This window comes from Oenanthe melanoleuca, chromosome Z (genome assembly GCF_029582105.1).
Source record: "Oenanthe melanoleuca isolate GR-GAL-2019-014 chromosome Z, OMel1.0, whole genome shotgun sequence".
NCBI lineage: Eukaryota > Metazoa > Chordata > Aves > Passeriformes > Muscicapidae > Oenanthe > Oenanthe melanoleuca.
In genome coordinates this window covers 44015114-44041490 of record NC_079362.1, presented here as the reverse complement: position 1 = coordinate 44041490, position 26377 = coordinate 44015114, and the positions used below count along the sequence as shown (strand labels likewise).

The 26377-nt window shown below is 38.5% G+C and overlaps 1 protein-coding gene across 1 annotated transcript in view; it reads left to right on the top strand.

The window, feature by feature from the left end:
* Positions 1-26377, top strand: part of ADAMTSL1 (ADAMTS like 1) — a 176650-nt gene that overhangs the window by 24581 nt on the left and 125692 nt on the right. The window contains exons 4-5 of the mRNA XM_056514574.1: positions 3819-3864; positions 14075-14311. Coding sequence (XP_056370549.1) covers positions 3819-3864; positions 14075-14311 — 283 coding nt within the window. The remainder of the gene's footprint in view (positions 1-3818; positions 3865-14074; positions 14312-26377) is intronic.

The following is a 26377-nucleotide window of genomic DNA, read 5'->3' as shown; positions in this document are numbered from 1 at the left end:
TATTGTGAAAATATATCATCTAAGGTGGAAAGCTCTTTACCTGCTTTTAGCTGATGGGTGATATCTAGGAAAAAAGTGAATTTAAATAGCTGAACTCCAAAGTATGGTCTTGTTGAAGAAACGAGGGGAATTTTCCAAGAGTGTTTCCTAGTTGTCACGGTGTGACTTGGGTTTGCCAATTTTAATATATTTAGTTTCCTTTAGAGATAGGATTCAGGAGCAGAGGCAAGGCAGGCTTAAAACTTTAAAGGGTATAAGAAATTTATTAATAACACAAAAAGAATTCAGAATAAGATTTCTATATTATTCCCTCCTCCCCCTTCCTTCATTTCACATTTCTTAACAACAACATACAGAAAACACTTCAGTCAGTTATCTACTTAAGTAATCATTTCAGTTCACTCTAGAGAGAAAAGTCCCGTTTTTGGTTTGGGCTTAGGGGGTGTCTTCACGTTCTCAATCTACATCCGCCCAGGAAAATATTGCAGATTATGACTCTCCTCTCATCTCCACAGTCCTTCCAGAGCTGTGCCATGGTTTATGTTACACACTTGTGGTACCACTTTTAAAGGCAAGCTGCTGAAAGACAAAATTCTCTTCATCTCTTTTTCTATTAAGTGTCTCTGTCCATATTTCCAGTCCCAAAACAGAGAGCCCCTTTTCCTCAAAGCAAAAAGGTCTTCTTTTCAAGCACTTAAACCTCCCCAAGTAAATTTCACAGTTTAAAGGAATTTTAGTGTAGTCACAGACCTCTGATAGCCCCACAAAAAAAAGGTTTTCAGCTACTCATCAGTTGCATCTTTTCAATCTCTTCCCATCAGGAGCTTTATCTTCATTCCGCTGACTTCTGTAGACTCCATGCTTTATTTCTTCTCATTTAGGGGAGCTCAGGAGATCGAGAAACTTATCCAGGCATTAAAAGAGTTAAAATTGCATCCAGAACGTGAAGAAGCCACGTGGTCAGCTGGAGGCCTCTTCTGTCAGAACAGGGTGGGAGGGAAGGGAGAGCCTTTGGTGGCTCCCCAGTCCCCCCGCTAGGCCATGCCACGTGGAGAGGGGATCCGAGCTGAGCTGAGCCGAGCCGAGCCAGGGGCCACCAGGAGCAGGGCCTTGCTGGGGCCGAGCCCAAGCCCGGAGCTGGGGCCAAGCGGCAGGGCCCCGGCATGGCCCTCACCAGAGCCTCCGCACCCCCAGGGAGGCCAGAAGCCGAAAGAGAGCGGCCCACCCCCCACCAATGTGATTTATGGAAACAAAACAACTCTCTCATTGGCCACCTGGGATGCCAACCACCAGATCAGCCTCCGACTGCTCCCCGCATCCCACAGGGGAAGCTCCCAGAGGGGGGACAGCCCCTGCGTTCCCCCAGGCAACTCCACCCCCCACCATTCCACGCAGAACCTGCACACTAGTCTTCATGAATCATAAGAGCACTAGCTGCATCCAGAACTGCACATTTTATCTGAACATCCCTGGCCATTGGCCACAAGAAGAAAAATGTAAAAAAAGAATGGAATAGTTGTTTTGTCATATGTCTCATGAAAGAGCCTGTTCTTTTCCCTAATGTAGAGAATAAGTGAAAAGTAAGTGGTTCTTTTTAATTTCAAAAAAAGATAATATGAAGAAACCATGAAAAGGAGAAGAAACTGAGAGACAGCTGATGGAAGGGGTGCTAAAGTTTTCCTGGAAGTTCAGTGGTTCTAAGATTTATCAGTTACAGTATTTAAAATTGTGCTGATAGCGAGTCTGTGTGAAGCAAAGTAATGTCTGAGAGGTTGTGTGGCATTTCTGAGATACATGGGGTAGGTATCAAGCTTGATGAGCAAGATATTCAAGTGTGGTAAATGAGGCCTGAACTAGAGCTGCCCACATTCTGTATAATATACTTTTTTATTTGCTATTTTATCTTCCGTTAGCAAGGTACCTTTATTAACCGCAATATAAACAGGTTTCCACACTGTTTTTCCAAATTTGCCTTTATTGATTTGGAATGAATGGAATAGTGTGGGGGAGGGGTGTTGCTTGGGCATTTTGTTGTTACTGGGTTTTTTAGGTGTTTTTTTAAAGTTCATAGTCTATTATGAAAATAATTTTTTTTATTGTATTGCCAAAAGCAACTTCTTTCTAGTGCTAGATACTCTGTGCACATTTTCACTTATGTGCAAGGTTGAAAAGATCAGAAAACACTGGAATTAAATAGATAGTGCTATAAACATCATTGAATAGTAGTGATAGTGATTAGAGATATTTCTGTTATGCTTTTAATATAATTTTTATATGCCAAATGCTACATAACAGAATGTATTATATTTCCACTTAGATTTATTCTGAAGATGTGATGAGGTTTATTTACATGCATGTCTCCTCTTGTGTTCATTTAGACAACTGTGGTATGTAAATGACTGCTGGATAAATTTCACAATGACATCTTGTGGATAATGAAGACAGAAAAGAGGAGTTCAATAACTTAAAGGAAACTTGTTCCATTTATTTTAGAGTTAACTCAGTATGGGAAAAGTTTCTCTGCTTTAAAAAAAAAAAAAAAAAGTGAAAAAAATCAATGCAGATTCTGCTGTCCTTTCCTTTGGATAGTTTGAAATGGTTTGGATTTTAAAAATCAGGCTTGGCAGGCATTTATTCCTGAAGGAATGTGTGCTTGTTAAATCCTGGCCAAAAAAAAAGAAGGGGGGGAGGGAAGAAAGTTGTGAAATTAAGAAATTAAAAAGGTTAGGAATTCTATTCTTTTGAAGGATATATTTTAAAAGCCAAACCCTGAATTCTGATTTGCATGAGGGCCTTGGCAGAGTGTATGTCTGAACTCATAAAACACGTGGAACTTCACCCCAGGTCAAAGGCTCAGAGTGCATGCTGCTGAGTGCTAGAGAGGTGTCTGGCTGCTGACCTTTCTTTTGGGAGCCCTGCCAGCGTCCAGGCTGGTACAGGTCTGCTGTGGGACCAAGGGAGGAGAGCCATGGAGAGCACACGCCAGGGTATGTGCTGTCCTTGACCTCGCTGGGCCCAGTGCTCTGGGAATGCTGCTCTGCACCAGCAGAGCTTTGTGCTGTCCTTCTTCCCTCATATCAGATTGGGAAAAAGCTATGTCATGCTAGCCTGAAAGAGGGTAAGTACAAATTGAAGGAGAGTAGGTTTAAGTTAAATATTATGAAGAAATTTTTTTACTTTGAGGGTGGTGAGGCACTGAAACAAGTTGTCAGGAGAAGCTTTGGATGTCTCATCCCCAAAAGTGTTCAAGACCAGGTTGAATGGGGCTCTGAGCAATCTAGTCTAAGTGAAAGGTGTCCCCTCAATGGCAGTGGGATTGGAAGTAGATGGTCTCTTCCAACCCAGACTATACTATAAATTCATGCTGCTGCAGGCATAGTTCATTCATCCCAGTGCCCATTTGTTCCCCAGAAGACAAAGCCTGCCTGTGCAGACTGTGTCCAGGAGTGTGTGTCCAGATAGACACAGAGCTATGCCCTTGTGAAATAATTTGGAATTGCTTGGAGACATGAGACATTATTCATGTCATTCAGATATTATTTTCCAGTTAAGTTCTGTGTTCTCTCTTCTAATCTCATTTACAAGCTGATGCCACCTTCTAGAAAGTAATTTTTAAAGCAAAGATAGGAAGCTGAGGAGTTGTAGATTTCATACCTCAATAGGGACATGTAACCCTTTACTTTGGGGAAGAGGGTTGGTGGGGGACTAGGTGATTAGAGATACGTATGGGGAAGTTAATGACACAGTAAGCATTATGTGTTGGCTTCTTATATTCAACTATTAATGTTTTGGGGTTTGTTTTTGATTTTTGGACACAGGGCCTGTGAAGGGCGAAACATCCGGTACCGGACATGCAGCAACGTGGTAAGTGAAGTCCAGCTTTGCTGTGATACAAATCATCACATATGATAATCACGTCCAAATTACTGCAAATAGTTGGGTAAAGTGATAGTGAGAGTATTGTAGCTATCTAAACTACTTTCATACCACAGGACCACAGAACCGCAGGCGAGCGTTTGTGTGTTTCTTGAAAAGTGGAGAGATTACAGCATAGCCATGCTAAAACTGTCTGGAAGGAACTGCAGTCACAGCCACCATGAATAGAGAGGCAGTGAAACTTCAGAGTTGTTCTTTGCAGCCTCCCTTGCAGAATCACAACGTACTTTGTTCCCAGTAGTACTTTGATAACCAGCTGGTTCATATTGGGTAGTCTGTCAGGCTGGAGGATTAAGCTGTTAAGAATTGAAGACAAGTTAGTAGAAAATACATGATTCTATATATTTCTGTTAATTTGTGCCCTCACAGCATTTTAACTCTGTTGTGTGTCTTAGAAAATCAATTTTACCTAGCTGTACCAGTGTTTTGGCATTTCCAAAGGCTCTTGCTGGGTTTTTTGGTTTTTGGTTTTTTTTTTTTGTATGTGGCAAATAGAGTTTTCAATACAATAAAGTAAGAAACTTCAACTTCTGTCTCAACAAAGTGAAAGTGTGTTTTCACTGGTGAAAATTGAAATAGAGGCTTTCATATGGAAAGTTTTATTGGGTGCCAAGAATAGTAAAGGCTCTCAAGTTACATGGAGAAATGTCAGTTTTACCAGTAAAGATGGAAAATAAAATCAAACGTAGACCAGGCCAAGCTTTCTTATGCCTGATAGGGACATATTCAGGAGCCTTTCAATACATGCTTTGTTTAAAAAGTTTAAAAGTTTAACTTTAAAGAAAGGACTATATTTGCTGATATTTAGCTTATCTTTTCTTTCATAGAACACAGTTCATAATGAAAGAAACTGCTTCTGAGTTGTAATCTGCAATGCTGTAAGATTTCTCTCGGTTCTTTGGGAGTTGGGCTTTGATAATCCTGTCCCTTCCAATTCAGAATATTCTGTAATTCTGTGATTCCTCTGAAATTTGTTCTGATTGTATTGTTTGAATTCCTGAAATCTCATTAGTCTAGCCTTCACTTTCTCTAGCTGACAGCTACCAGTATAGTTAATAAATAGATTTGCTGGCAGATTAGCAGTCCAGTTTTCCTCTGAGGAACTTAGGCTGCAGCACATCTGTGTAAGGAATGGGAAGTTTGATTTGTGCTGGTCAAGTTGCAAGCCATAGCTCTGCTATACGACACCAAAAAAAAAAAAAAAAAAAAAAGAAGAGGCATGTGTGTTGTGACAGTCCCTTTCTGTGCCTAATCTGCCCTTGTATATGTTAAGAGCAGAGTACATCCTGCTCTACAGCCATTGGATGTTCCTGGATCACTCCGATGAAAGGCTGGGGCTTTAGCTGGGTGTCAACCCTTATTTTAGAATCACTGAGTCTCCAGGATAAGGAATATTTCTTTAGATGTTATTTTTAGCTTAGGTTCTGCTTTGCAAATATCCACCTGAACAGTTTTTTTTCAAAACAAAACCTTGCATAGTTTTGCAGGCAATTCCTTTACATATCTTGTGTTTAACAATACCAGCTCCAGCAGTGAGGCATACAGCTGCAGACTTCAATTATTTCTTACCAAATAACCCAAAATGAAGCCTTCAAGTTTTCAGCTTTACTATGATGAAATCAGTGACAGTTTTTCCACTGAAATATGAAGACCCAGATTGCTTTTATTATTTATAACCATTTGGAGGGGGGGGGACTGTAAAGAATGGCTTGTGATTATAAATCTAAAGCTATTTAGGAACCCCAGACTTGCATCTCTAAAATCCATTCTGTTACTGAATTGTGCAGCTGTAACACTGAAATACTCTTTGTCTCTTTCAGAATAGTAACAGAAAAAAAAAAAAAAAAAAAAAAAAAAAAAACAAACCAACCAAATTAAATCAAGTACTTTGTTGTTAATTAAGTCTACTCTTTTGTCTCCACAATCCAAGCCTGCATGCACACAAATTGGATCTTGGAAACAACTCATTAAGTTCATAGTGTGTTGTGAAATTTTGCACTAGAAGAGGTCCACAATATTGTGTGTACTTTTGTTAACTCAGATTTTGCCTTTAAAGATTTTATCCAAAAATGACACTGAAAATCCAGAGGGTGGGAATTCCAGGCTTATGAGACCTATATTTTTATTTGTTACCTGACAGTCTTTGAAGGCAAAAAAGATCAAATCCCCCCTTTCCAAGCTTTCACTGCCGTTGTCTTGTGCATTGTATTGAGGAAAGATGTTAATAAAATAACCAGTAGGTTGTTTGGGTTTTTTGCAAGCTTTCTGTGAATTGATGTGTTTTTTTAATGACCATCCTCTTGCAGGAAAGGATGGGTAGTCACATATACTAAAAGCAAATTATTTGAAATGTGAAATTGGAGAATTGGAAGAATAGTTTTGGAGTCTGGCAATGAACACGTTTTATAGGCACTATCATTTGCAAGATTATGCTACAGCTGGTTTTAATTCATCCTGAAATTAAATTACGGAAGGGGAAAAAATGAGATAAAGAAAAAGAGAGGCAAGGGGAAAGAGTGGCATGCCTGTTTTCGCAGTGACCTATATTAATTATTCCAGAGGTGCTGAATAATTATGCATAATAAAGACTGCAAGAAAGACTGATACTGCTGTCCATAAAGCTTCTGAACAGTTCTTAAAATAATAAATCCAGTACAGTATATTTGCCACTTGCATTGCCTGTTGTTGATCAGAAACTGGAAAGATTATGGGTATGAAGCCACATGTGTAAATAGTAAAAGAAGGAATGAGAGAATATGAAGATGATTTAGGGTTGAATTGCATCTGCTTTTTTTCTTCTTACTATTCACATTGACTTAAGCATATTTCCAGCCATTTTAGAATATAATCATGGGAGGAGAGAGGGAGTAATTTGTTTTTCTTTAGAAAATCAGTCTGGACGCAATGAAAACATGTTTTTGCAACTATCTGGGTTGTTATACTGAACATTATGCAAAATAAACAAATACGATTCCAAGCTCTGAGTTGGATTTTTTACATGTTCTCTTTTCTTTTTTTTTTTTTTCTTTTTTTAAATTTTTCCAAGCTAGCACACTCTTTTTTATTTCTCTGCGTGTATTCTTGGTTGCCAGGTGCTCTCCAGCTTTTGTACCAGGCTGTCATGCACCTCAAATGCCCTTTCTCTTTTTCAGTCCTTCTGCCACTCTGCTATCTTTTGCTTTCTCTTGACTTCATTTACATGAAAATCACTCTGAAGGTTGTTTGTTGGAATATGCACTGTCTTTATGCTTTTCTTCTCAATTACCAAAATTCTTCTTTTTTTTCCCCCTGATTTTTATTTTCCCTGATATTTCTCCTTTCATTGCACTGCTTTCTGAATCAGAAAAAAAAAGAAAGAAAAAGAAAAAAAATATGAGACTATACTAAAGCTGCACAACATTACTAACTCTTTCAACAAGGTTCCTGTTAAGCCTAAGATAAAATTTGTAGATTGTAGATCCCATTAATCAGGCAACCAAAGCTTCTAAACACCACCTGCAACTCTTTTTATGTATACCTCACTTTCTTCACTTGGCTGAAGTACCAGCTGTAATGTCATCCCCCATTTTTGGCTTGCATTCAGACAAGCTGCTTCCATCCCTGTTTCTTATCAGCTCATGCTGCATTTTGTATACACCAGCACCAATGTTGTTCATCTTACTCTCTACAAAATAATACTATCTTCTTTCCATGCTCTAAACTCCAGCCTGGAAAGTGTCAAACCAAAACCTCCATATAAGTACATAATTCTTAGAAGCACTGGCTTACGTGTATGAGAAGTATCATCACCAAGTAGATATTATCAGACCTAAAAGAATGATTAGCAGTTTAAGTTTTCTACCCAGTGGTGATTAGAATGCCATTTTGCAATTAAACCTGCCAGTTTACATTTTGCAGTAAAATATGGGTTTTTTTAATTAAGTAAATTATAAGCACTGCACATATCTCCTTACTAGCACAATTTACTTTTTGTCAATTTACTTTTTCAATTGACATTGAAATTCCAAACTCAGATAATTAATTGTGACTAGGGTCTGTCCTTCAAACTACTGGATTTTAATAACTTCCATCTTATTTTTGATTGGCTGCATTTTAAAACCTCAGTGTGTCATGTAGAAATTATGTCTTCATGCTTGGCAACAAGTGCTTTTATTATCTAGCAAATTACAGAAGCTTGGACTTGCAGATTTGCAATCTCCTCAGCAAGCAGAGCTGTGAACCTGTGACAAATAAAAAACAGAACAAAAAAACCCCACATTATGTTGTATAAAGAAACTTTGTAGCCCAAATAACCTGAATTGCTTCACTTACGGTTATATTTCATGACTTGTCAAGTCTCTGGGTAAATCACAGTCTTAAATTCAGTATTTCTGACAATTATTTTTTTGAAATTTGAACAGGTTATTTTTGAGCTGTTGGATAATATGGCACCCTCAATGCCTTTAGAAAAATATGCTTTAATATTATGTACTTATAGTATTTTTGACTGAAGTTCTTGGAACTTTTTGTGCTTAAACTTACTGTATCTAATTTAAACACTTGCTTTAATATTTTCAAGAGATGGACAAAAAAGAAAAAGAAATGAAAATTACATGAAAGGCTGCATATTGAACTATTGCCAAAACAGGAACATACTTCCCTTTTTTAAATATTTATGATGATATATATGAATGGAAGTTTGCATTTGTAGTTGACTGACAATTTTAGTTCTCATCTCCATGCCATGTTTATTTCACACAGAGAACATTTGCTGATATTTCCCCATTTCCTCTGCTCCTATTATTTGTCTCAAGCTTCTCTCTGTCAGATATTGCAATGCTTTGGGGTTCTTAGAGGGAGCTTTAGTATGAGCCCCTCTCAATCTAAGCAACTAAGTATGATCCTAAGTTATTTCTAAGTTTGTGGGAGTAGCCTATTGAAAAATCTGGCTGCAAGAAAGGTGATTCAACCAGGGCACTCAACAAGGCTTCAAGGCTGAGTGAAGTTTCTGTTAAATCCCTAGATCTCCTAAGTCTCTGTGTTTTTATCTAAAGTTCTTTTTTGGTCTTAGATAAGCCCCTGCTTGAGGACTTCAGGTTTTCTTTCTCAGTGGGGAAATTGGTGTAGCTGAAACACCGTGAGTACTTCATGGAACTGGTTCAATAAGCTGTTCTGTCAGATGCTGCACAGAGTAGTCCAGTTGTTAGGCATTTTTTGCAGAGAGGAAAAGCTCCAGGTATAGTAAATCATTCTTGGCCTCTGCAAATATACAAGCGCATATATTGTAAACTGTTTTAAAGTTCCTCAACTGTTTCCACCTATCGCTGCTCAGATAGGATCTTCTACATTTCACCCACTAAGTAAACTTTAAAAAGGCTGACCCTCTTTTGTCCCGTGAAATCTGATCTACCTATCACCATCAAGGGACATCTGGGATTCATCTTATCTTTTCCACTGGATTGTTGATTAATGGAAATTGTTTTGAATGGGATTCAAACATGGCAAAACTCCATGGACCTTATGAATTACAATAGGGTAAAATAGGAGGTCAAGTTAAAAAAAAAAAAAAAAGAAAATGGATGTGAGGTAGAAAATGAAGCCATAACAATATGGGCCACATTACAAGCAAAGAAGTAAGGATGAAACTCCTCCATATATTTTAGAATGGGTTTTATAGACCAGGCTTTCTGATCACCTTTAAAATTATATATATTTTCGTTGCAGTACAGGAAATCTTGACCTGACACGATGAATAGAGATTATAGGTATCCAGCACAGGCTCAGTGTTTCAGTAGTATCTCATGAGCCTTTGTGAGGTAAAGGCCATAAAGGACCCACTTAGGACTCACAGAGTTAAAGAGGACGAACAGTTGTTTCCTATTCTCTGGAAATTTTTGTCCCTAAAAAGCCTTAATGAATAGAAAGTTTGAAGATAAATGGACTTACATGAAACTTTCAGGTTTATTAGTTCTTTCTGATTCTTCAAGGAGTGCAATGGCAGCAGTTCCTCCTATCTGCAGGGGCCCATAGATAATTTACAAAAGAAAACAAAACTGGCAAGACTTGACTATAGTGCTAAAATTGGAATAACCTGGAGCAGCACTGTTTTGTGGCCAGATACCAGGACTGCCACATGCTCCAAGCCAAATACAAGCCACACAGATGTGGTTAGCAAAATTCCACACAGAGCTTACACAGCCCATGCAGAGATGCACTGCCTTGAGTGGCACTACTCCACTGGCTTGGCCCATGACTTCTGGCTGTCTCAAGGTGTCTGTGAATCTGTTGTTGTGCAGGTAAACAAGCTGAATGCTGTTATACAGCTCCCAGAATCAGACCCTCAACTGGAGGAACACATAACTTCACTCAGGCCAATGGAACAGTGCTAGCTGGCAGCCATATGGGTCCCCTTCTCCTAAACAACCATGCAAGTACCAAAGCAAGCTGATTTTTTTTCAAGAAGATTTTTTGGATTTAGTCTATGGTTTCTCTTGTCCAGGAGCCAGCACTGCATACATAAGGCACAGCAAGACTGCCTCATAACAGTGGCCTTATCTAAAGGTATGCAAAGTATTCAGAAGAAAATAGCAATTTACTGCTTAAAAATATATGTAAAAACCACTGGTTTTGTCTTATCTTCTGTTTCAGCAACTAGAATACTTATTTGTGGGCTGAGATCTTATATGTGACTTTGATCATATGTTTGCACAAATGTCCTCAAGAAGAAGCTCTGATCCACACTGGCATAATATGAACAAAAATTAACATATTTAAAATGAAAAATATTAGACGTGCAAAGTTTTGTACAGTTCCTGTATTCTTGGTTTCCGTGACCTGTTTCTAAAAATGAGTAATATTCAGAATTCAGACCACAAATTTTCTCAACACTGTCACAAAAAAATACACCGTTTTGAAGGTGTTATATATGTACATTCAAGTACCTGTGCTTTCTTAACCAGAGGGAAAGATCCTTCCTGAGAGAAAGGCATCTCCAACACCTTCAGGTAAATTTAGGGTTCAGGATTTCAGCAGGAGAAAAGTTACTGTACTGGGTTGTGACCCTTTTAACATCTGTGTGCCAAGATAAGTATGTGTTTCTGTGTTTCTGACTGCTTGCCTGTACTCTTAATCACTTCAAGTTTCACATGAAAACTTTTTTAAACACAAGCTCTGCTGTTCAAATCCATTGTTTTATTTAGACCACAATATCAAAGACTGGAAGTATTTAACATCAGTCCTGGTCACCTGCCGCGTCCTGAAGGCTTGTTATGTTGAAGAACGTTTTTATTCCTTTGGTTTAGAAGTAAAATCCAACACAACAAACATAGTATTGAGTTCTCTACAAAGCAGGATTATGAATTCTGTGTGTCGTGTGCTTTATTGGGCCTTTTTCTCTTTGTAAAAATAAAGCTGTTACAAGCCAGGAAGTTCTGAAGGTAGAGCCAAGCTTGAACCAAACAAGAGAGTTGGCTTCAATTTCTGCAACCGAGCCTTGGCTTGGGTATCTGCCAAGCCAATAGACCTGACTGTATTCATTTACAGACAGAAAAATTCAGAGAAGGGTAGGCACCAGAAGATTTTGTGGTAGGAAATAAGGCCACTGTGTCCTTCTTTTCTTGTTTGAAAATAGAACTAAACCAGATCATGGGTCAAGCAGTAACTGTCTTGTTCATTCTTAGTATAAGAACAGAACATAAAGACTACTTCTTCTCTAATTACAGAGCTGTAGAGGAATAATGAATTTCCACATATTTTCCTGCTAGCTTCAGTGTCCAAACTTTGTCCTGTATCAAAAGTTTGCCCAGGTAATAAAAAGAACCTGACTGCTCCTCAGTTTTTCCTTCTATTTTAAATCTAACTGAAATATTTGCAGTATTTTACGTTTTGGTTTTTTTTTTAATATTCTGTAATATATTGATAGCAAAACTGTCTTCTGAGTTCTCCAGCAGTAAAATAGCCTTTACAGGTTTGGACTTCCAACTTCCACCTTAAAAAAGGAAGAATGAGCTCTGGGTTATTGCTCTTTGCTATGTATTTTTCTAGAGCTAGATTTAACCCACATCCTTTTTTACTCTTATGCCTTAATCCATTGAACCTTTTTTTATCAGGAAGACAGTTGCCTTCTACTTAGATCACAGGACTTTTGACCCTTTACTGTGAATTAATTGAAGATTTGCTCACATGGTACAAAGAAAATTAGATGAAAATCTGTGGCTAAGGCCACAGCTTGTATATATATGTATATATATGTATATATATGTATATATATGTATATATATGTGTATATGTATATGTATATGTATATGTATATGTATATGTATATGTATATGTATATGTATATGTATGTACTACAAGAAAGGTGTAGAGTGTTGTGATCCAAGATTATTCAACATTCAAACAGAACAGCCATAATAACATTCCAACAGTGAATGAGAGGCCAGAATGGCTAACCTAGGTTTAAGCCAAGGGCTTACAAATGACAAATTCATAGCCAAGATTGTTCTATGTTTCTTTGAGAGGAGATTTGAAAACTTAGTTTTTAACACAAATTTTATTTTAGATTTTAATAATGAGAAGTTATCCATTAATGTCACAAAGGGACATGCAGCCTCCATGTCTTTCATATCCAAAGCTGTGATTATTTGCCCTTTCAAAAAAATGCAGAAAACTGTTAGTGAATGAAGGGTTAAAAACAGTTTGAGAAGCATAGGTGATTGTTTAAATCTAAGAAGATGTATTTTTCCTCATCAGTAATAAGACTTTTCTGGCTGGGAGCATAAGAAATCTGTGAATAAGGCTGTCATTAATGATTCTCTAATAGGAGGGAGTAGTTTGAGGGCAAACAGAATATGAATATCCTATAAATACATTGTCTAGTTGTGTGGTTGTGTGTACATCAAAAACTTTTCCTACAAAGTCTATAATCAACATTTAGGATTGTCTGTGATTTAGGATTAACAAAATCTTACAGTCCCCATGCAGAGGGCGTAACAACTGTTCATTTCATATGGTATTTTACCAGATGTCCTCCAGGAGCAGATCTCCTTATGGCAGAAAGGTGGAGGACTCTGCGAGCTTAATAATCTGAGCCAGTCATGTTGCCAGCATTTGCTTTTTTTCTGTCTCAGCTCTTACGATGTTTAATGTTTTTCATAAAGCTTAGCTCCTATATCCCTGTAATTATGCGAGAAATTCAAGTTACTTCTAAGAAAACCCTAGTGAGTCCCTAGCCTTTGTGGTTACTTGCACAAGAAGACTTGAAATATCATTGTTCAAGGATCAAATACTGGAAAGGAAATAAAAAGAGCTCATGTTTATTTTGCCTGAAGACCCATGATTTTAAAGCTCTTCTTGCTCTCTTGAGAACCTGTCTAATGTTCTTCAGTGCTAAGTGGCAGCAAAAAAGTGTATGTGGGTAAGAAAAGCCTAAGATTCTTGTCAACAAGGTACTTTGTGCAGTGTGAGTGGTCTTTGGTTTTTATATCAGCTAGACTGAGTTCAGAATTAGATTTGTTTGTCTCACGAATCTCCTGAGGAATTCAAAAATGGGTTTTTTAAAGGTCTTCTCATTTGCAACTCTCTAATTATGTGAGTTATGAAATCTTAGGTGAAAGAAATGCAAATCTAAAAATAAAATTAAAAAATAAAATGCTTTTGATTTTTGTTGCCACAGCAAGTGATTTATGTGACCAAGGGGGCAAAAAAAACCCAAATAAAAATCTAGTGGCAAGAGCTTAAATAAAGAAACAATTAAATCACATAGTTATTTTTTATTTCTCCTCAAACAAAGGGGAAAATCTGTCTGAAAGAGTGGCTGTGCACACACGCTTCTCCACATATGTGCACAAGAATGAGATCCAGCAAGAGTATTGTGCCCCTCTTTTGCTTAACCACAAGGCCGTGGTTAAGACATGTACAATGCGTTTCTTTTTTCTCATTTACATATGGTGTTGGTGTTCTTTCAATACTTGCGTGGAAAGAATAAAGAAAGGTATAATTATCTGTTGAGTTATGTGTAGCTGCAGCTATTTCAATCACTCTTTTTTGTCTAAACAGAAACTCTCTCCATCTGGCAGCTGTGGAGCACAGCCAGCTGCGTGATACTGCAACTGGCTGTCCTGAGCAGACCTGCTGATCTTCTCCTCTTCCTTTTCTGCAGGACTGCCCACCAGAAGCAGGTGATTTTCGTGCCCAGCAGTGCTCTGCTCACAACGACGTCAAGTACCAGGGGCAGCTGTATGAGTGGCTCCCCGTCTCCAACGACCCCGACAACCCATGCTCGCTCAAGTGCCAGGCCAGAGGAACGGCTCTGGTTGTGGAGCTTGCGCCTAAAGTTCTGGATGGGACACGGTGCTACACTGAATCCCTGGACATGTGCATCAGTGGCTTGTGCCAAGTAAGGAGAGAAGCCCTGTCTCAACCCCTCTCCTCATGACTCATCTCCTCAGATCTCTCCCACGTGCTCACTCCCTCTCCTCCCCCATACTCGTGTCATTTTAGGGTCTTTTTTTAAATCATCTGTTTCCATTCATTTAAATTAAATCCTTTTTCTTTTTTTTTTCTTTTTTTTTTTTTTGGGTGGGGTGTGATGAATTTATAGTCTCAAAGATTATTTTCTCACTTTATGCTGCTTCCTTAGGGTTCTTTTGTAGGATTTTATTATCTGTTTTTGAACTGTTCTCTATTCTTAGCTGCAGTAGCATACCTGATTTAGAGTACCAGTATAAAATAGTGTTGTAGCTTTTAATTAAATCAAAGTTTTCCAGGTCTATCAAATTACATTATCTTTGAGGATTATTGCTCCCTGTAAATCAGAAACTCTCGTGGCAGTAGATGAGGCACTAAAATGAAAAAACCACCATTCCTTCTGTAGGACTAAGCAAGTTGCTACATCTCCATGGACTTCAGCATCCTTATTTGTTACCAGTGAGAAATGTGGACTTTTTGACCCTTCACTTCACAGTATGTGGAGATCTCTTGGTCATTCTTCAATTTATTTGCATCCTAATTTGCTTTTTTATTACCTTAGTGCTTTTATTTATACACCAGTGCCCTATCATTGTTCCCATTAAATTACTTTATCTACATCAGACTTTATTCTTCTCAACTACATATAGGCTACTGGTTGGTGAAGGGAACGACTTTTTCACCAGCTGTGCTAGGTTCTGAGCACCCCTAAGTCTCAAAAACAGCTGAGTGTAGATTCATGTTTCATTGCATGGTGACCCTAAAGTATATGTAGACTTGAGGTGTTGTTGGCTTTCTAGTGTATTTGAACCACTTTTTTTGTTGTAGTTGTTGGAATCTTTCCTCCCTGTTTCTTTTCTCTTTGATTTTCTGCTCTGAGCCAGAAACCTTCCTGAAGTAAATGAAATAACTAAGATGGTTCCTGGGCTAATCTCATTTGTGATCTGAAGGAGGCATTCATCTAGACCTCTTGACTTAAACTAAGGGCATGCCTCTCAAAATTCTAGATTGCCTAATGAGACTGACTATTTTTAGTCTAGTTTTCTGTTTTCAGATCTTTTAACAACTTGTCTGGAAATACAAAAATCTGGATGGGAAAAAGATCCAAAGTTTTTTGAATGCAGTGGCCCAGGATTTAGGAGCAGGCTGATTTCTGGCTTAGTCCAAATATGAAGCACACTTTTTTCAGAAAACTTTTCTGAAACAGACATCCTAAGCATCTAGTACTAAAACAAATTCATTTGCATTCTCGTGACAATTCTTACTTAGAAGTCTGAAAGTAGCTGCACTGCTAAAACTATAAGACCGATGTTATTTCTCTGTGCCTTGAGAACAGATAAATATATTAGCACTGAGTAATGTTCCTGAGTAATTTTAAACTAACTCTTTTCTTCTATACCCTAAAATGGTAGAATAATTTTTAATGCAAAAATTACTTTATATTTCCCAGGTTATTGAGCATTCAGTTTATTCAACAGTTTTGCCATATATTTACAGTTACTACATTTTTGAGGGTGACCAAAAATAATTAAAATATAAATGTTCATGCTGTATTCCTTACAGTGAAAAATTGGAGTGTCAAATTTAAAGCAAGTCCAAGTCTTATTGTCTCAGTGTATCCCTGCTTGCGAGTCATATCTTTGTGACAGTAGAGGTCCTGCATTGAAAAATCCATAACTAGATTTACCCTAATGATATGCTGTAGGAGAGCAGTTGCTTTAGTTTCTATCACAGCAGTAGCTAGTTCTATGTAAGTAGTCCAGAATGGTAAGAGTATGGAATTTGCTATAATAAATCAATAGTAAAATCAATGATCTTCCATTGCTTCTATAAAAGTTATTTTAAAAGATTGAGAAACCATAGTGTTATAGAGCAACAAGTGGAACATTCTTTCTCTGTAACATGTGTGTGAATAAAGTTATTTCTGTAAGTATAGGGAATGCATGTAAACTTCAGAGAAGATAAAATATAATTTTAGAAATTATTTCTATTCATTTGCTGCAGGAGCTGCAGGCTACCACTTCCCTAAATTGGTTGACACATTATAAACATAATAATTATGGTTCTCAGTAGTTTGTAAGAGTTCATAATGATCCTGGAAGAAAAGCAACATTTTTATGAGATGTCTCTGGTATTGCATGATTTGGGGCAGTGCAGCAGACAACTGTAATAATATACATATGGTTTGTCACAACTGCAAAAAATAAAGTCTCCTAAGATGCATATTCTATTTAAGGTCCTGAAGATTAAAAAGTGGAATATGTTCCTTATGTGGTTTAACAACAGCAAGAGCCAGATTCTGCACCTGGTACAGGGCAACCGTGGTATTGTATGCAGACTGGAGAATGAGATGCTGCAGAAAGGCACCTGGGTGTCCTGGTTGATGGCAAGCTGAACAGGAGCCAGCAGTGCCCTGGAGCCAAGAGGGGCAACCCTGTCCTGGGGTACCTCAGGGACAGCTGGGCAAGGGAGGGGATTGTCCTGCTCTGCTCTGAGCTGGGGCAGCCTCACCTCCAGTGCTGGGAGCTGTTTGGGCACTGCAATATGAGAGAGGTGTGTTAGTGTCCAAAGAAGGGTCACAAAGATAGTTGTAATGGTTTGAAAGCAAAACCAGTGAGAGACTCAAAGTCAGAAATACAATTTAATAGGAAAAAAAAAAAAAAAAAAAAAGAGAATAATAAAATACATGCCATAGTACAAAAGAAAACCACTGATAGAATCAGAATACAGCCTGACACCCCGCTAGTTAGGGTGGTGGTAGCAGTCCAGATGAAGTGGTCTTGTTGAAGTAGTGATCCTGTAGAAAGGTCTGGTAGCTCTTGTCCTCTAGAAACCAGCGGGTAAGGGCAGCTTTGGTGTTCCAAATCTCAGGGACAGCTGTTGGACTAGATGATCCTTATGGGTCATTTCCAACTCAGCATATTCTATGATTCTATGATTACAGGTCCTTTGCTACAATTTCACTATATTGAAGGCGAAGAGATATGTTTTCTGGATTGCTCAAAGCAAAACTACCGAAAGAAACTTTAAGTTTACCCTCCTGTTGGCTTGCATTGCATGTGTTACGGCAACCAAGAAGGAACTGAATGTTCTTGAGATACAATATTATAAATAAAACATATATTTATTAATTAATTAATTTTTTATATGCAAGAATCCTGAATTAGTAAAAGTGATCTTAAGATCAGTGTATGCTTACATAGACCTGGAGCATTTTTCCCAGTAAGTCAAATAATAGTGTTAATTTTCTTAACTAACCATAGGAATATAATTCTTTATATGCAAGACTTGGGTCAACCTATAGCCTATTGCATGCTCACAAACTGTTCTTCAGAAGAAATTAAAGTTTAGTTGTATTGCTTCTCTGTGCCTGGTTACTCCTGATTTAAAGGTGATGAATTTCACTCTCATTGACAAGAATGCATTTGTAAAAAGGTGCAGTATTTGGAAATTATAAGCTCCCTGTCTCACATTTATTTTTCATATTGTTTGGAGGTTTAAAACTACCAGTGGCATATTTATGAGTCTTTGTTTAATTATGAGGTTTTGAGCTGAAGAATTGTTCTGCCTGCTGGCCAGTAGTTAAAGTCAGCAGAGACACCCGATTCTGCTCAGAGCAAGAAAAGCCAATTTTGTGTATAGAACAAGCTGTGTCCCTGAATCATTGATTCAAGAAAGAGTAAAAATAATTTTAATTTTATTTATGGAGATAGAGTTTTGGAGAAGTTATTCAGTAGCTGATTCAGATGCACTTCAAGGCATAGGCCAGTACCCATGACTGTGATAGTTCAGAAATCATGCAAGCTGCAGGCATCTTGCCTCTCTCTGTACTATATAAACTTAAATGTATTTTTCCCATGAAGAGATGTACAACTTGCCTTTGTTCTTTGTGTGAAATACCTAAGAAATCAATAGGAATTAATAGGAATTAATTTCTGAGCATAATTTTTTTCTCTCTCTGTAGTTTTACTCTTGAATTCATAGTGACACAGACCAAACAAAAGCATTTGTTAAACAACAACAAAAAAAAAAACAACACAGTATATGTTCTAGTTCTTTCTAATGTTCTATGTTCTAGTTCCTCCTGAAGATTTTAAATCCCTTTCTCTATGGCTGTATGTGTAATTTGGGTGTTCTTTTCTTTCTTCTTTTTTTTAAGGAGTACAGATTGCTTCTCAGATCTTTGGGTCTCATTTTGAGATTACCTCAGTTTATAGTATGTCCCATTGATATATTATAGCTAGATTGGACCTCAGTGCTGAAGTCAATAGAATGGTCTTTAAAAAAATAGTAATTTGAAGTTCCACATTATGAAATATCTTTATAGATAGAATTAATGGGTATGCTGAGGACAACACATTTAAAACTTCCAGTTTCTAGTTTAATTTTCCCTGTATGCAAAATAAATTCCTGTACTCCAAAACCGTTTTTAGGGTTTTGAGAGTATAATCAATTTCTGCATATAACAATTGAAGCAGGAAGGTTGGAGAATGGTGGGTTGATCCTGGCTGGATGCCAGGTACCCACCAAAGCTACTCTCTGCAACCAGATGGGAAGAGAAATTATAACTGAAGGCTCATGGGTTGAGATAAGGAATGGGAGAGGTCACTCACTGATCAGCATCATGAGCAAAACAGGGGAAATGGGTTGAATTTATTGCCAATAAAAAATCAGAGGAAGATAAAGAGAAGTAAAACAAATCTCAAAAACATCTTCTCCCCTACCCCTCCCTCCTTTTCCTCTTCCTCCTCCCTGTGAGCTGCACAGGGAGATGGGGAGCAGAGGTTACAATCAGTTCATCACACATTGTTCCTGCCACTACTCAGGGAGAGGAGTCATTCCTCCATTCCAGTGTGGGATCCCTCCCAGGGGAGACAGTTCTCCATGAACTTCTTCAGCATGAGTCCATCTCGTGAGCTACAGCTCTTCAGGAACTGCTCCAATGTGGGTTGCTTTCCAGAGGGTGCTTCAGGAACAGACTGCTCCTGCTTTTATTTGAAATCAGCCTTATTCTTTGTCGTCATACTTCACATTATCACAGCAAAAAACCAGAAAATTGGCTGCACTGAGCATGTGTGTTAGAATACTGATTTACACACTCTGTTTCATGCAGCTCACACCTTGAGTTTAACCTCTCTGAAAAGGAAGCAACTTGGGTATTTACCCTTCCTTCCTTCCTTCCTTCCTTCCTTCCTTCCTTCCTTCCTTCCTTCCTTCCTTCCTTCCTTCCTTCCTTCCTTCCTTCCTTCCTTCCTTCCTTCCTTCCTTCCTTCCTTCCTTCCTTCCTTCCTTCCATCTCTTTTCATAATGTAGACAAAATCTCCTGTGTGTTATTGGGATTTCCTTACTCTTTCTGCTGCACGGGAGATACTCCACTTTAATTTTTGGGGTTTTTTTTCTGTTTTCCTCACCCCTTTGACTTATGCTTATACTCATAGTCTTCATACTTAATTCTCTCTCAACATAATTTTTGCCTTCTGCTCGTGTGAATTCTGAAAAATTTTCATTTTTTTAACTCTGGCAAGGAACAGCAGAAGATTTCTTGCTTCCTCAAGTGGCTGATCAAGGATTATTGAAGGCTTCTTTTTCTCCAGTATAGGTGTCAGAATCTGTGTGTTGCTTTATAATACTAGATCAGGGTTTTTTAAAAAATAATTGTTATGGTTTTCATTAAATATGTGGCCAAATAGTAAATTTTTATGTAGTTTCCCAAAAGCACATCCCATCCATATCATAGGTAAGTCCTCACCTCATATAAATGAGCACTGCTTCCCTGAAGTCACAATCATAAACAAGATGCTTTCAGTTTGGGCAGTGTCTTTTTCTTACACAGCCAGAGTGACCCTTGTTGTCTTCTATCCTTTCAGTCATTCCAGCCCGGGGATCCCAGGGGACCACATGTCATACAAGCTGCTGTGAAGTGTATGATTTCTGGGTTTGCTTTAAACATTTCAGCCGTAGCTCAGGACAGCAGCAGTTCTTCTCTGTGAGAAATCATGACAGCTGCACCATTTTCACGTTGAAAGTTTAAACACTGAATGTGTCCGTAACTAAACTACCGGCTGAAAGGATGAAACAGTGTTAGACTTCCAGTCAAAGGCAAAAAGTGTAGCCCTGGTCTATGAAAAACAGAGTAAACTCTAGCAGAAATTTTTTTTTAAAAAATGATGTTTCAACTAGCAGCACCATTTGGCTGAAAAGTCAAAAAAGTCATACTATTCCAAGAAATTGATGAGAAATGTATTTGGGAAGAGTTATATACAAACTGACTTCTTGTACATGTAGAAGTAGAAGACCTATTGATTCCTTGTTGGGATTTTTATTAAGACCATAAAATTACTTCATCTATATGATAGAATTGTGCAATGAATCATAGCTCTAAATTATAGGATCAGATACAATGATTATAAAACTGGGAATTTTAAAGAAGGCTGTTAACTAAATTTGTTACTACAAAAAAGTTGTTTAGGACCAAAAACAGCCTTTTGTTTCTTCTCACAAAACTGCCCAACTTTCTCTTTTATATACTCTTAATTTTACAGGTTAAAGAAAGCTGCATCCCAGAAATGCCTATACTAATGTCTACTATTTACAGAGTATTAAATTTCTGTTTAATGATTTACTTTCACATAATACTGGAGGTAATTTTTAAAAATTCTGTTCTATTGATTCCTCGGACCTTTTTTTTTTTTTTTTTTTTTTTTTTTTTTTTTTTGCTGAGCTGCACAGTGAATCCAAGTTAGCTAACCAGCTTAGTTATCTTTATCTAACTCTAGTTACCTGTAGCTGATCAGAAGTCAGACTTGGTGATCTTGGACATTTTTTTTAGATTCTGTGTCCATCCCATGGCTGGGGGGTTGACCTAGATGACCTCTAGAGGTCCCTTACAGCCCAAACTAGTCCATGGCTCTGTTTTGTGGTTCTATATACACCAATACTTAAATACATAAATACCTCTGTGTGTCTGTGTCTGTGTCTGTCTTGCATGCTTCTCATTTTTTCATCAGGGACAGAGGCTATAAAAACTGGTGCATCATTTCAGAAGACTGGGAAAATCTGCTCTACTTTAAATAGGTGACTGTGCTGTATTCCTGTATATCACGACTTCAGGATGGAGCATTTCTCCTTCTCCCTTCCATGTACAAAGTGTTGCTGCACACATCCTCTCCTTTTTCCAGTTTAGCCCAAAATAGAGGACTGATCAGGATAACAGTGTCACGTTTGGAGTTTGGTGCATGGATATTTTATTCGTTGGCAGAGTAAACCTACATGAGACAGGTAAAAATAAGATTGGGTGGTCACCTCAGCAGGCTCTCAAAGGCTTACAAACCTGCCTGGAGCCTGGACTGTCCATGTGGGATACACTTGGGGCATAGCTGCAGGAATTTCAGCTGGGCCCATGGCTGCTTCCAGCCATTTCTTAACTTTGGATCTGATTTCTTTGCATGCCCTCCTTTCAAATCAACTCCAGTTCTGGGGAATGAGAACACCGGGAGTCCATCCTGCCACATGTTAACCCCTGACCTGCATTTTTCCTCTCTGCAACATTAATTGGTCTAATATTAGAGACTGTTCTCATCCTCCTTTACCACTGGTAACAAGGAGGATCATGTGCTGATTTTTGCAAGATTCGTTCTTTCTACACTTTACTTAAATGTGTTATCTAACTGAAAACTCTGAGACAGTAACTTCTAGTAGGAGACTGTCACCTGTGTTTGTGTCTTTCACTCTCACAAGAGGACTGAAAGCGCTGTTATTTGCCTCTTAAGATAGAGAAATGAATGGTCTTTGTTTTATTAATTCTCTACAAACAAGCATCATTTGTGCTTCCACCAACCTGTATTATTTTAGAAGTATTTTGTCCCCCATGACAACTTCTACTAATAATATTTTTGTTCTGCTAAGACTGTGACAGAAATCAGGTCAGAAAAAAGGAAATTATTTGGGGAAAAATATGTCAAGGTATTCACACAGTGCTGGGATTTCAGTCTTGTGTAGTTCAGCTATTTCTGCCTCCTGTTTGTAATTTTTCTTTTTTTTATATAGTCCATTGAAACCTAGATGTCTTCTGCAGAAGTACTGAATTCTTGATTTCTGTTGGTCATATGTTTCAGAACCTGTGTCAGGCTGAACAACTGAATTGCTGTTTGAATAATTTGTCTTATACTGTCCTCACCTACCTCATGTTCTACAGGTAGCAAGTCATAATTTTGTTCTCTTGTTGGTGAATTTCAGGTTTTTTGAGACAAAAGAAGTAGCTTTTCCCCAAGCATGACATCTTTTCAGCACACAGAAAGGAGTGGGGTGGAGAACCATGATTCATAAGAGGAATAGCCAAATGCTTAAATTGCTATCACCATGCCAGGTAGCAACATTTTTATGGTGGAGAATGGAAGGGAAATGAGATTATTTTGTGTGTGTGAAAGAATCTTCAGTTGCATTATAATAACTCCCCTGCCCTGGATTATCAGTTTTTTATTTTTTGGACTAACAGGGGTTAACACCTCTGCAAAGATACTTTGTTCTAGTCTTTTAGCAGAAGCAATACTTGCTGCTTTCCAGTGATTTAGCCTGCAGCGCTCAGAGCAGTTCCCTTTGCTAGTGGCAGAGGGAGGGAGGAACATAGTAATTTGGAGGCTTGGCAATTACAAGAAACTTAAAAGAGAGCGTGGAGACTTCTTCCATTGCCTGGAAGTAATCTCTGTTCATGTATTTCCTCAGCACACCCAAAAGCCTGGGCTGTGTAGAGTGGTGCAGTGGCTTTATTGATGTATGAGGATGGCAAGATGCCTGCAATGGCTGGGCAGTTTTGAGAGTCCTCAGCTAAACAGATGTTTGGTTCTCATTGAAGACCTTGGCAAGTGGTCCAGTTACTGTGGAGACCCAGGAGAGGTGTTTTGCAGGCATTTCAGATGGTTTCCTCTGTTTTCCTAAATTACTCCTCCTCGGGCCTGCATGCACTCCTCTCACAGGCTGAGCAGCAGGCTGGAATACCATATAGACTAGCTGAGCTGTTTCAGCAGTAGCCTGGGGACATGTAGTCTCTCTCAAGTATCTGAACTGTGAGAGATGTCTGTTCCTTGATAACACAGATTATGTGCCTGCCCCAAGCACCAGAAAATCTTTGCTGGCACTGGTATAACAAAGCTCTGCAGCTGGATCCCCATTGATCCAGCCGACAGAGGACCAACTCCTGCCAACAAAAGAAGCCTGTACACCCATCAGAAGAGAGCTCTGAATAGCAATTTCAAGCATGTCATGAAGTCACCAGAGCTTACAAAGAATTGCAGTCAAATGTAATGTGTCACAAGTGTCAATTAAATGCTTTTACAATTAGCGTTTCATGTTCTAGGAGAAAAGAGTAGGTCCAGCAGGCAGAATTTACTCTTGGTTTCTCAAGCACATTGCTACCAGGAAGCTGAGGGAAAGCTGTCTTGATGAATTTTGTCTTAGAAAGACCTTTGCAATCACTTTCTGATGCAGTTTTTAATATTCTTCAAACACTGACAAATCTTTCCTGTGAAACTGCTGAGATATACAGACAATAGATGTGATTCTTCTAGAGAAAAGCAAGTATTTCAATAATGATCTGCTAAAGAGCACTAGCTAAAAAAAAAGTTAGGTTTTTTCTTTCTCCTTTTTCAAGAAATGCACAAGCATATAAGGACAAAGGAGAAACTGATTTTTACTCTTAACTCAATATGGATATGTAAATGCAGTAAAAACCAAAGAGAAGTGTGAACGAAATGGTAAGTGAATATGAATAATCACAGAAGCTTCTTTTCTTCCTATTGTTGTCCATTTATAAACTCTTGGAAGTTAGTTCTGTTTAAATGTTGCCTCTTACACAGTAGCAGCCTCTGCATTTCTGTATCATCAAAGAATGACCTAGAGAGGGCTTCATACATCTTTGGACTCTCCTATGGTGGCCCACACAACAAGTTGATTGGTTATAAATGAGTAAATCTGAAAAACTCAATCTTTTTTTTAATCTTGGAAGATTCCTCCTAATTTAATTTGCATGTAAGGCGTTACTTTCTCCCCACATCCAAGATTTTAGTGTGTCTGTAATCCTCATTTAGAAGTGTCAGCTTTAAAATTAGTTGAATTGCTATTTGTAAAATCAAGGGTAGCATCTGAATGAGTTTACTTTTTTTTTTTCCCCTGAAAGAAAATTAAGAAATGAAATTTCTCCTAAGTTCCTTGCACTGCTGGGTGTTTGGTGTTTGCTTCTAGGCTGAACCATTGATTCCCAATGTGCTGTGTGCTGTTGAGTGAAGCTACATAAGGGTCTTTGTTTAAATGTATTAATAGCAGAGAGCTCTGGCTAGATGAGAATGATGGGACAGATACCAGGCAGGATCTGCAGATTGGTTGCAGTGGATTAGTGGTAGATGAGGCAACCAGCAGCAGCAGATCAACAAGCTGGCCAGAAGATATATTTCTCTCAAATACCAAGCAAGTACACTGATTGCACATGGAGCCTAATGTTACCAGCATAGTTGCAAATTGCCTTGCCATTGTGAAAATCATCTTATGGTCTTCAATTATAGTTGGACTGTGGTGTACCTCCACCTGAATTCCTGGGGACCTGGGGAAGTCCTGTCTAGTGCCTGGTGCTGCTCTAGATGGCCTGTGATGGGATAATGTCATGAGGCTGTGCCAGAAAAGTGTTGGGGCTGTAAAATGTCATCTCAAACACGTCAGTGCACTGAAGGGCAGACACCTCCTCAGCAGGAGCTGCAAGTCCCCATGTCACAGGCACTGACTCAGATCCAGTTTGCTGTACAGGCTCAAGCTTGTTCTCTCCCCAACAATTTGAAGGATAGAGCAGCTCTTAATGCTGATTCTGTAAAACAGGATTTTGAACCCAATTGAAATGATGGCTCTGATCCAAAACTTTTTTTCAATTTAGTAATGACAATACACCCAAGTCCCGCATTGAGCGCCACATTAGTATCTCTGTGAAGGGCAACTTTGTTTTTTTCAGATTCTCAGAACTTGCATTTGAACTACAGACATGCCCTTTGAAAAACAGAGAGATTTATTTATAATTGGCTGAATTTGCAAGCTTGCCTTATTACATTATTTCCTGCCCAGGATTTCTTAATACTGAATTGAAATTATTATGAAAACTTCTTACTTCAGGGCATTTCCAGACTAGCAGGGCTGGAGCAGAACCTGTCATTGCTGGTCCAGTTTTATTTCTGGAAAAATCTGCTAAGCTGAGCCAGAGTTCAAGTCCACAAGGGGAACACATGCACTTATAACACTCATGCACGCACTCAGTGAGTTAGTTCCAACTCCTGTTGTGGGACTTTTAGTCCAATGCCTTTAAACTACACACAGGCAGCTGATCTGTTAACTTGATAGCCATCTCTTTTCTTGCAGCATCCTGTAAAAATTATTTTGCAATGTGTCTCAGAGTCAGGAATATCCTTATTTTTCTGTTTTGTCAACCCGTGGTCTGTCAAGTGAAGTAAGGGGAGGTTTGGGGCACGGAGGGTCGGTGGGGGGGGGTAGAGGGGAAAAGAGTCAAACTCAGCATGAAGTCTGGGACTTCAGCCTAAAATTTAATATGGAATCTTTACCTCTGAGTAGAGCTGTGGTACCTTATGCCAGAAAACAACACAGGCTTGGCCAACTAGGGATTAGCTGTTATTATTCTGGCTTTTTGTTGCTAGACTTTCTATGCTAAACCCATAAGGAGAATAAAAAATCAGCTCTCTTTAGAGGTGGTGAAGAAGATCTGGGCAGGCAGTTGATAGTCACCTGTGATTTCCTCACTGTGGTACCACATAGCTGACATTTTCCATATACTGAGAGACCTCCAGAGCTCTGCAAATCTGCCTTTACTACTTTAAGGGCATTTAACCACAATAGTAATGAGCTGCATAGAAGCACCTTTAGAAATGCCCAAGAGCTTCATCCAAAACTTACCAAACTTTTAAGTATATGTTCTTGATTTTCATGGAGTTTGGATTAGATTGTCAGG